The sequence below is a fragment of the Protomyctophum parallelum genome, assembly GCF_964188405.1.
Source record: "Protomyctophum parallelum genome assembly, chromosome: 12".
NCBI classification, from domain to species: Eukaryota; Metazoa; Chordata; class Actinopteri; order Myctophiformes; family Myctophidae; genus Protomyctophum; species Protomyctophum parallelum.
The window spans coordinates 52,004,585-52,017,012 of record NC_139712.1 but is presented as its reverse complement, the minus strand read 5'-3'; the positions used below and the strand labels follow the sequence as shown (position 1 = coordinate 52,017,012).

Here is a 12,428-nt window from a genome sequence, read left to right as displayed (position 1 = left end):
CTAAATAGCTCCAGTTTTACCACCTTGGTGATTCACAACCATATGCTTATATTGGATGTGATTTCTCATCCCATCAGAATCAAAGTAATCACAGACATGACAGTGTCTGCAGCTAGAGTACATTCCACTCACTGCACAGGGAAGTGAATGATGCCAGGCTGCAGGTGACCACAAACCAGTCACATTATGTGAAATTATTATGTTCTTTTCTAGATTATTATTACCTGAGCAGGCGAGTCCAACAGTCTTGTCAGGTGAGCAGGTCGTGTTTCTAGTTGAATCTGAGGTTTTACAGTCCAGGAGAGCAGATTCGTTGCCTTCACACTGGAACTCTTTGGTCCACATCGAAGCGTTCACTTCCCCATAGAGCGCCCCCTGGAGGACTGAAGGAGCCCCGCAGCCAAGCTCCCTACAGACCACCTCTGCATCCTGCTGGTCAAAGTCATCTTCACACACTGAGACCCACGACTGGTTAGACTTCACCTCGACTCTGCCTGAACACACACTGGTCCCATTCACCAATCTCACTGACTCTGGAGAGAGAGAGAGAGAGAGAGAGAGAGAGAGAGATCATTTTAATCATAGAACATTACACTTTTCCAGGACTGCTCCGCTCATCTCTGAAATGCCATTTTTTAAGAGTGGGGATCTTAGTTGAGATCATTCAAGAATACATTTTCCAACATCACTGCGCACAAATAAGGAGTTGTCTAAATGTAATAACTAACTTTTTGTGTATTCATAATTCCTAACATGTCTCTGTAATGGACGGTCAGGACTCGGTAACCTATTAATATGTGAGCATTTTGTTGGTGGTACTTTATTTCGTACTTTAGGTTAATACAAGTAAAGAATGTGTAGCCCTCAGTGGCAAGGGAGGTGTGTGTTCTGTGTGACAGACAGACAGACAGACAGACAGACAGACAGACAGACAGACAGACAGACAGACAGACAGACAGACAGACACCTGAACAGGTGTTACCTGAACAGATCACCTCCAGTCTGTGGGCTGAAGTATAAGACGCATTTGTTCCACAGTCCTTCAGTGAAGACTCAGAGCCAACACAGGGAGATGTTATCCACCATACAGGTTGATTTGTAGAACCAACCAGTCTTAGTGATGAAACAGCAGAACCACAGCGTAGCTGTCTGCACACTACAGATGATGACTGCAGGGTCCAGTCAGAATCATCCACTGGTCTCCACTCATCATGGAGTTTCATCTCAAGTTTTCCAGCACAGTTACTGGTTCCTTCCACCAACCTGACATCTGTACAGAGACGAAAGTAAGCAGTAAAAACAAAATTAGAAAATGCATTACTTTCATTTTAAGTAATGGACACAAAAGATGCTACACATACTCGGAGTCGGATCATATAGGATACCGGATAAGTTTGTGAAAACTGTGGCCGAGTCTTACACACAGTCTGTCCTGCAGGGGACACAGAAAGCACCACCGGTACGTTCCAAAAATATCTGTCAACCTAAATCAGAGTAAGTAAAGGGGCAGTGGATCAGGGGATAGAGTGGCCGGTAGAGTAGCCGGTTCGATGCTGGGTTCCCCCAGAGTTAGTGTAGGTTCTAAGTAGGTTAGACTAAAGGTGGTTGCACACCGGCCGCGTTTTTCGGAAAATCGATAGAAACGCAGCTAAAAATCCGAAAAACGCGCTCGGTGTGTGGGGACCTTAACTCTGCCATCGGTGTGTGAATGTGTGTGTGAATGGGTGAATGTAATGCACAATCTATGTAAAGCACTCTGGATAAAAGCACCATTTACCATTTAAAGCAAATCACACGCATGTTGAAAAGAATGCTAATTAAAGTTATTGAAATGAGACGCTGCTGTCATAGGAGGAGGAGGCAGAGGAGATGGGTCAGGTGGGTGTGTCCACATTTTAACACATACTGTACACCAGCGTTACTCAACCCGCGGGCCGCGGGCCGCATGCGGCCCCTGCTTCATGTCTCTGCGGCCCATCGTGGTCATGCCAATGAAATGATAGTTTTTGTACTTTCAGTGTGGGGAAAGCATTTGCAATCGTGATGAGATTCAGCTGATATAGGTATCTGTTCTATTCTATTTTATGTTGTTCGTTTCATTAATGTATTTAAGTATTATTTTTGTTTGAGTATATATTGGCTTTACTGCATCATTGCACTGGTTACAATTTGTTCTAGATCCTAGTGTTCATTTAAAATGAGAAATTCCTCTAAATCTGGGTAGTAAAACAGAAAAGAATCAGGCCACAGCCCTGGCTCTCCTGGTCCCTCTGCACGTCCCTGATTACCTGAGCAGGTGAGTCCAACAGTCTTGTCAGGTGAGCAGGTGGTGTTTCTAGTTGAATCTGACCTACAGTCTAGGAGAGCAGATTCGTTGCCTTCACACTGGAACTCTGTGGTCCCCATTGAAGCGTTCACTTCCCCATAGAGCGCCCCCTGGAGGACTGAAGGAGGCCCACAGCCAAGCTCCCTACAGACCACCTCTGCATCCTGCTGGTCAAAGTCATCTTCACACACTGAGACCCACGACTGGTTAGACTTCACCTCGACTCTGCCTGAACACACACTGGTCCCATTCACCAATCTCACTGACTCTGGAGAGAGAGAGAGACAAAGTGTGTTCAACATTTTCATTCATTAAAGGAAGGCTACAACAGAGGAAAACATGAGGACACACACACACACACACACACACACACACACACACACACACACACACACACACACACACACACACACACACACACACACACACACACACACACACATACATACACACAATTTAAAATTTAGGCATTTAGCAGACGCTCTTGACCCATTCAGGACGGGAACCCGTTTGGTGTTTTAAGCATTGTGTTATACTTTAGTTATTGAAAAGCGCAGCACTAGCTTGTAGATCTGCTTTTTTTTTAATTGTGAAAACGTGTGCAAATCTTTGGATTTAAATTATTTCAGAGCAAACGTTTTTATTTCATATGTTCGCTTCTGGGGGTCCCTGGAACAACATATTTTCAGATATGCCAGCCACATACATATAATTCTGGGGGTCCTTGACATTAAATAGTTTGAGAACCACTGACATAGAAACGTAGGTTTTTCATTTGTAAAATAGTCCTCAGGTCTAATTGGGTTAAATTAATCCAGAGCGATTTACAGTAAGCAAGAACAACACGGTAATACAGCAAATACATAACACACACACACACACACACACACACACACGCACACAGATAGACATGAATCAACGGATGGACAGACGTATGGGGACAGACAGACAGACAGACAAGCCAGATCAATTTAATAGCAGACTGTACAGATTACTGTTATTGTTGAAGTATTGTTTGTGTTACCTGAACAGATCACCTCCAGACTGTCAGAGGAGCTGTAAGACCTCATTGCTCCACACTCCCTCAGTGAAGACTCAGTACCATCACAGGAAGATATAATCGACCATACATTAGTACGACCAGCAGAACTACTTTGTGTCGACAGAGCAGAGCCACAGTCTATCTGCCGACACACTACAGATGCTGCCTTCAGGTTCAAGACAGACTTCTGACCAACCCCTCGTCTCCATTCTCTCTGGTGTTTGATCTCCAGTCCACCAGTACAGTTACTGCTTCCTCCCACCAACCTAACATCATCAGGCCCTGTACAGAGACAAGTGAGAATACCGTAAGTACAGTTAAACAAAGTACTATTACTTTTCCTTACAAAAAAATCCTAACAAAGCGTGTAGATTGTTATGTCAGGCTATCGAAAACACATCCTTGTGTTTGTTTTCTGTTTGAACTGATTCTAGCCCCTCCCACGTCCAGAGTCTGTGTCCATAGTCGTTTCATAGTGTCTGAGCAAATAGACAATGTGTCTAATTTTACGTCATGCTGATGTGCCCCTCACTTCACATGGGTGTGATTATTCAAATAAGATTTTGGTTTGTAAAGCATGTAACCTTTGTCCTATTTTTGTCCAGCTATGTCCAGCTTTCATTGTTTACACAAACATTGGAGACAAAAGTGTGTAAACCCAAACATTGAGGACAAAAGTTTGTAAACACAAACATTGAGGACAAATGTGATGATGTATGATGATAAGAGCGCCCCTCACTTACACACAGGTGGGATTTTTATTATTACCTGAGCAGGTGAGTCCAACAGTCTTGTCAGGTGAGCAGGTGGTGTTTCTAGTCGAGTCTGACCTTCTACAGTCCAGGAGAACAGACTCGTTGCCTTCACACTGGAACTCTTTGGTCCACATCGAAGCGTTCACTTCTCCATAGAGCGCCCCCTGGAGGACTGAAGGAGGCCCGCAATCAAGCTCCCTGCAGACCACCTCTGCATCCTGCTGGTCAAAGTCATCTTCACACACTGAGACCCACGACTGGTTAGACTTCATCTCGACTCTGCCTGAACACACACTGGTCCCATTCACCAACCTCAAAGACTCTGGAGAGAGACAGAGAGAGAGAGAGAGAGAGAGAGATCATTTTAATCAAGAACATTAATGAGAATCATTTGAATAGAATGAAGGCGTGAACGAAGTATGCCATTGTTACAGGAGGCTATTGATCTGTTATCAGCTAGGCAAAGCAGTAGCCATGCAGTGGGAAATCAGCTTTCGATGGGCACAGTCTAAGATGAAATAAATATCGCTTTTGTGAGGCAGGTTGTCGCAGACCCCCAGTGAATGGGCTCCAATTTTGACAACCCGTGCCCTGCACGGTCCATAGACCGTCCAGTCACCAGCGATTATATCAGAATACAAACCAGACCCGCCCCACCCGTCAAATTAGGGACCCGTTGTAAGCCCTGTTACCCGTGATTACATACAGTAAATAGCCTACAGCCAGTCACTCAAACTGTGTTAAAATGCTTTTAACACAAGACAGCAGCCGTCAACCATAGCGGTACATTCAGTGGTCAAGTTCGTTCATAAATCTACACGTCAAGTGAAGAACGGAGGAGTGAGCTTTCCATATAGCCACGCGCCAGAACGTGCATACATGCAGTACGCACGTGTCGTTGTTTGCATTGTCAGATGATTTTAATTTGAAGGTTAAACAGGATGATAAATGTGTTTTTGTGAGTTAAGTCAACTGACCGGCGTGCTGTGTTAAGTTACGTGCTAGTGCTATGAGGATGATATCCCAAAGCGCCCTCCCGCTCATGAAACATATGTTGGACTCGGGCCGTAAATTAAAGCCCTTTATAAGTTTGCAGCATGTGTGTGTGTGTGTGTGTGTGTGTGTGTGTGTGTGTGTGTTGTGGTGTTCACTGTGTGCCAGTGTCTGGCCAGCATCTACGATCCGAATCTCTGGTGTTTACACAGAAACGCTAATAAACAACTTAAATGTTAAAAACAGGCGTTGTGGTTGTGTGTATATGCTAATGGTCAATGCCCGTGTGCAGAGCAATTGCTCAAGCCACTGAGGAGAACCATCCAGAACAGACAGGAGTGACTGCCTCACTGACCGGTTTCCTTATTATAGTAGGATAGGATAGTGAAGGTAGCAGATCTACAAGCTCACAATGTGTCACATCGGAACATGTTGTGAACTTGTAGATCTGCTATTTTCACTGTATTTGAAAGTGCATTTTAAGTGGTTAAACTTTTCCCTTCCTAGAGATGTCTTTGAAATGTAGTGGAGTAAAAGTATACAAAAATAGAAGTACTTAAGTAATAGTACTCAATACAAGTAAACATACTTTGCTACTGTCCACCACTGTGCATAACAGACACGGACAAGAGTTTCAACAAAGACAAAGACACAGACAGACAGACAGACAGACAGACAGACAGACAGACAGACAGACAGACAGACAGACAGACAGACAGACAGACAGACAGACAGACAGACAGACCAATTAAATGAACTGTACAGATTACAGTCATTGCTGAAGTGATTGTTAGTGTTACCTGAACAGAATACCTCCAGGATCCTATAGGAAGTATCAGACGTCTTTGTTCCACACTCCCTCAGTGAAGATTCAGATCCATCACAGGACACTGTCATCTTCCATACCGGTTGTGTTGAAGCAGAACTCCATCGTGTTGAAACAGCAGAGCCACACTCCATCTGCCTACACACTACAGAGGATGACTGCAGGGTCCAGTCAGACCGACCATCCACAGGTTTCCAGTCTCCCTGGTGTTGCGTCTCCAGTCGACCAGTACACTTACTGCTTCCTCCCACCAGCCTGACAGGCTCTGTACAGAGACAAGGGAGTAAGTATTACAACAACGTTTTATTTCATCAAAAACTAAAAGTGTCGTTATCTCAGAGAGTCAGTGTCTTTTTGAATATCTTCAATATATTTAAGTTGATACTTTTTGAGTGGTGCCACTCCTACAACCACCAACTCAGTGGCCTTGTGGTTAGAGTGTCCGCCCTGTGACTGGGAGGTCGGGGTTCAATCCCTGGCCGGGTCATACCAAAGACTCTAAAAATGGGACCCAGTGCCTCCCTGCTTGGCACTCAGCATCAAGGGTTGGATTGGGGGGTAAGTCCCTGTGACATACTAGCGTCATGTCCAGGGGGTGTACTTGTACATCAAGCTGCCTCACGCTACAGAAACAGGAGATAGGCTCCTGCCCCCTATGGGCCTCATGGCTCGGCAAGGCTACTTACTTACTCCTACAACCAGCAATGTCCGTGTCCGCCTAACTATGTGTGTCTGTGACGTTAATGAGCACGAGAATGAGTACCAGTAGGGGCGCTGTTGTGCCAGAAACAGAGAGAGAGTGCTGCAGTTGCCTGCTAATGAGAGAGGGGGAGGGGGGGGGGGGGGAGTTGGGAAGTTGCACCACTCAGTTCACACGGGTGTGATTTTTTCTCATTTGTGTTATATTATAGTAAAATATGTATCTTGTTTTGTCAAGCCCAATATGTCATGACATGAAATAAATTGATTTAACCATAATAACAGTCACAAAAAGGCCAATATAACTGCATGAGGAACGCTTTAAACTATTTATTTATGAACGTGGAAAACTCTCCCTCTCTCTCATCTGTGCATAAACCCTTGTTTCTCTTCTGTCTGTGCGTAGGGGACAAATTGTTACGGCTCGCTCCTCCTCCTAACCTTCACAAATCACATCCATGTAGCCTACTGTGACAATGTGCACGAGCAACACGCGTTATCACACTAAACACAATGTGCACGTGAAACATTAATATGGAGTTGTAAACATTGACATGGAGTTGTAAACATTAACATGGAGTTGTAATAATAATTACCTAAGCAGGTGAGTCCAACAGTCTTGTCAGGTGAGCAGGTGTTTCTAGTCGAGTCTGAGGTTCTACAGTCCAGGAGAACAGACTCACTGCCGTCACACTGGAACTCTTTGGTCCACATTGAAGCGTTAACTTCTCCATAGAGCGCCCCCTGGAGGACTGAAGGAGCCCCGCAGCCAAGCTCCCTACAGAGCACCTCTGCATCCTGCTGGTCAAAGTCATCTTCACACACTGAGACCCACGACTGGTTAGACTTCACCTCGACTCTGCCTGAACACACACTGGTCCCATTCACCAACCTCACAGACTCTGGAGAGAGAGAGAGAGAGAGAGAGAGAGAGAGAGAGAGATTTAATTAGAAGAAGCTCTTGGTCTATCTATAATCTATGATGATTTGTAATCTTTGTTTACCTGTTGTGTTGTGTGTTTGTTCAGCCTGGAGAGCTGAAGGGAAACAAATAACACAATCAATTAGCTTCACAACAGAGAACGTGGATTGTCTCTATTACTCTAATACATTGTCTCCACCAGGTCGGGCGTTACATTTCGACCCGTAACTCTTGAATCAAAGGTCGTACAATCACTGACATTCCCTGGATTCCTTGGATCATGACAACTACCCACACAGTCAATGCCCACCAATGAGTATCAGAATCAGATGGGAGAGAAAGAAAGTTTCAAACACCCAGTTCTCTTTTCTCATTGGACAATATATTCCCCCAGCGATGGGATCCACGCAAGACGTTAACGTCACCAAAGGCCAGCTAGCTGGCCACTTGAAAGAAGACGCCCAGCAGGGAAAACTTGAAATCCGATTGGCTAAGGAACCTGTCAATCTCTATATTGCTCCCATTCATTTCAACAGCAAGGGGATTCAGTGGAGTTTATGAAGGCCTTACCCGGAGACAACAAAAGGAAATAATCCCATTGGTTTAAAGGTTACCAAGCGCTGTTGTACCTGCACAGAATGGAAGCAGAGCATCCAGCCTGTCTGAGTGAGAAATAGTGCAGCGGCAGCGAAATAAATACAATATATAATATTTGTTAAAAATAAAAACTTATTATAAAATATAAATTTCTGCATCAGGAAAGTGCAGGGCCAGCAGAGAAGGCCTTGCTGGCCCACCACTAAAATGTGTTTCAATCAGCTAGAGAGCGACACTACATGTGTTGTGCAGCGACGTTGTCCCACTCCCCAAACTATGTGTATATTTGTATTGGTGGATATCTGCTTCGTGCCTGTTCCTGGAATATAGCTATTTTAACTACGTTTCAAATGGCATAGTGGACGGACGACACATTTTGTTTCACTACCGTGAACAGTCCTCAAATATGAAGTGCGTCAGGAACAAAGTGAGGGGTACATTGCTCCTGCCGCACTTCATATTTGAGGATTGTTCACGGTACATTACGGTATCGTATTACTTCCTAGCATGTATAGCATATAGTTCAAAACTTCAAACGGCCACCATCAAACTGTATAGGCTACAGTGAGTAAGAAAAATCTCTGCTGTGTGTCGTTAAAGGACATTTATTATCACCTGGCTTTCAGACAGAAGTATCCTACATAAACTGATGTCTTACCAGATAAATCGTGATGGCATGAGGCCAGCTGCTGTGCTAGGTTACCACTGTTGTTGGACCAATCATCACTAAACTCGCAGGATGACATAAGTACCTAAAAATACCCTGAAAGATGTATTCTAATCGGCCACCAAGGGTTGCTACAAATGGAAATACAAATTTGACTATGCAGAGGCAAGGAAGCAACCCGGTGCTCAGGAGGTGTGCAGGTATACAAAATATAAAAATAGTAAAAAGGTGCTCCTGGATCAATCGGGATAACACATGTATGAAACCGACAAGACCGGTATAGGTCGAAGCATGTCGGTTTAATAAAGTTTTCCGCCTTTTTTAACTAATCTCCGCTTTTTTCTACAAATGCACTGACTATAATGAATTGTTTAGTCCAAACATTACAACTCACAGGACATGTTTCATAACACTGTGTGTAAAGTTATTTTGTAATTGCCCAACAGGGGAAGCCATCAGTTCTAAATGTGTGTGTGCACTGTGCATGGACTTGACCGAAATGTGGCCTTAAACCCATTCAGGACGGGAACCCCTTTTGGTATTTCAAGCATTATGTTATACTTTAGCTATTGAAAAATAGCACATCTACAAGCTCATAGCGCGGCACCGAATGCTGGGCTATACGAGCTTGTAGATCTGCTCATTTTGAAATGTCGTGAAAATGTGGCGCAAATCTTTGAATATATATTCGTTCAGAGTGAACGTTTTTAACTCAAATCTTCCCCTGGTCCCTGGGAAGATTATTTTCAGATGGGGGTACATGGCGAAATACAGATAATTCTGGGGGTCCTTGACCTGAAAAATGTTGAGCACCACTGACATAGTAACACAGGTTTTACAGAAAACTTTTAGGATTTAGAAGCCATTTGTTTTTAATTGTTTACATTAGTAGGCTATTTTATTAATTAATTAATTTATTTCTTTTTTACATTGTTTGTATGGTCTGTTGGATGTTGGTTGTTTTAAAATGGACCTCTATTTCATTTTTACCAATATGTTGTACTCAAAAAGGACTCATTGCACGACACAGAGTGCCGTGCGCGCTATGAGCTTGTAGATCTGCTATTTTTGAAAAATCGTGAAAATGTGGTGCAAATCTTTGACTATATATTCTTTCAAAGTGAACATTTTTAATTCAAATATTTGGAACAACATATTTTCAGATGGGGGTCCACGGCCAAATGCATATTATTCTGGGGGTCCTTGACATGAAAAGGTTTGAGCACCACTGACATGCAGAAACAGGATTTTAAGAAACTGTCATGAATTAGAAGACATTTGTAGTTATATATTTAATGCAGGCGTCAGAAACAGTTAAAGGACATTGGAGTACAAAGTAATACTAAGTGTAATCAGTGTAAACACATGTAGTAAGATGTGTTTCAGTCTCTGAGTCTCTACTCACAGCAGTCTGCAGGTTCGTCTGAGCCGTCCCCACAGTCATCTGCCGTGTCACACTTCCACCACAACGGAATGCACTTGTAGTTCTTACAAGCAAACTGACGGGAGAGACGACACACATCTTTAGAATGACTATCGACAGCAGACACGAGACCTATAAAGACATAAACGCGTACAACACAAGTGAACTGGAGGTGAATCACCTGGCTGGCCGTGCAGCTGGACATGCACTGCTTGTTGTCCGCTGCCAAGTAGAAGTAGGTTGGACAGGAACACTTGTAGCCTCCTCCAGGTGAGAGCAGACACAGGTTACTGCATCCTCCATTGTTGGTCTGACACGGATGAGCAGACACTGCAGGAAAACATGTACACATGTAATGAATATGAGAGCCCTGAATACTATTACTATACTGATACAACACTATACTAGCTACTACTATTATGTTACAATACTGTTTAGGGGTGCACAGTTATGAATTTATAATGACCGATGACCGATCTCCCATTATTTGCAGGGTCATATCTGCCGATACCAAATCTGACCAATTCCGATATTATACAGAGGGCCACAATGGAAACAAGCCTATAGGTCCTCTAGGGGCTTGGCCCAAAGCCAATCAATACATACTGTAGCCTATACTCTTTTTCCAAGTGTGAATGAATTAATATGAATGAATTAATTAAATGTAGAATTTTTAATTTATTTTGCTGGTGTAAACCGATGAAATAATCTGGATTATTTTGAGACCGATCCGATACCAATATGGCATTTGTATGGCCGATGTGGCCAATTCCGATTATACTATACTAATACTGTCTATTACTACTACTATGTCACGATATGACTATTATTATTGTTGTTGTTGTTATTATTATAGGGTGTATTTATACTGTATACGTAATGCTTTTCAAAACAGATCAGATAATAATACAATGATAGACAGTTAATAGAAGTAATAAAACATTATGCAGAGTCATAATGAGAGTGTTGTGTACAGTAGGTGGTACAGACCCTCAGGTTGTTGATATGGGTGGTAGATCTGGATGTCCCCTGGACTGTACAGGTTTCTGATGAGTGTGGTGGTGTTGGTTCCCTGAGTCTTGTGAGCTCTGGAGATGGAGCCGTCGTTCCAGTAGATGTACTCCTCAAACAGGGTAATACCATAGATATAGTTGCGCTGACGCAGAACTACAGACACACAAAACCAAAAGTGTCAGAATATTATGAAATAGCAGTAAGACTATTTATAATAAGATATACAATGTTTTAGTAAAGTGTACTCTGAAGTAAATCATGTTCTTACTGCTTTAATAACTTTTTCTTCCACTACTCATGGACAACATTTACAAAAGCTGTTCTTGAACACAGTCAAATCTGGAGCATTCCTTTAACACAGAGTGTAAAATGGACCTGGAATTGTGTAATTACAGTGTCTTCAGTATGTGAGTATGATGTGTGTGTGTGTGTGTGTGTGTGTGTGTGTGTGTGTGTGTGTGTGTGTGTGTGTGTGTGTGTGTGTGTGTGTGTGCACGCGCGCGTGTGCGCGTGCATGTGAGCGTATGTGCGTGCTTGCGTGTGTGGCTGCGTTCTTACATACGTGGCTGCGTGCATGCGTGCGTGCGTGAGTGTGCGTTTGTGTGCATGTGTGCATGTGTGTGTGTGTGTGTGTGTGTGTGTGCGCATGCGTGAATTATGCCTTACATATTTAACTGCACACTGGTGTCACTCACCAAGAATAGCAGATCTACAAGCTCACGACGCGTCGCATTGTGAGACTGTAGATCAGCTATATTTGGCTCTCTATGATTTGTGTTGACCAAAATATTTGTAAAAATGGCATCCATGAATCCCCAGACTAAGGGAAGTTGTATTTATACAACGTAGTTTCGGGAGAAGAGGCCTCCTTCCGCTCGACCTTAACCACTCCCCCCTCCTTATCAATCACTCCCCTCCTTATCAAACCCACCTGCCTGTCGTTATCACCTGGCCAATCCTGCCACAATCACCACAGTATAAATACACCTGTGCGCCAACATCTACCTGTTCTCACTACGTGATCCAGAACCTTCAGACAAGCAGAATCCCTTCTCGCTCCGTCTCCAACCTCACCTCAGCATACAGAACGTAAGCGTCACATTGTTTTGACAACCTGTCACTCGATCCACGCCGATCAAATTGCTAAATACGACCAAAGCTAAA

The 12,428-nt window shown here is 43.5% G+C and overlaps 1 protein-coding gene across 1 annotated transcript; it reads right to left on the bottom strand.

The window, feature by feature from the left end:
* On the bottom strand, positions 1–8,906 carry LOC310867707 (scavenger receptor cysteine-rich type 1 protein M130-like; the record flags this gene model as incomplete). Its single annotated transcript, XM_083777825.1, has 11 exons — positions 1–23; positions 225–533; positions 983–1,270; positions 2,355–2,594; positions 3,351–3,650; positions 3,813–3,847; positions 4,199–4,406; positions 5,917–6,207; positions 7,325–7,543; positions 7,646–7,678; positions 8,819–8,906. The coding sequence occupies 11 exons, from the start codon at positions 8,904–8,906 to the stop codon at positions 1–3; spliced, it is 2,034 nt and encodes a 677-aa protein (XP_083633951.1).
* Between the last annotated feature and the right edge of the window lie 3,522 nt (positions 8,907–12,428).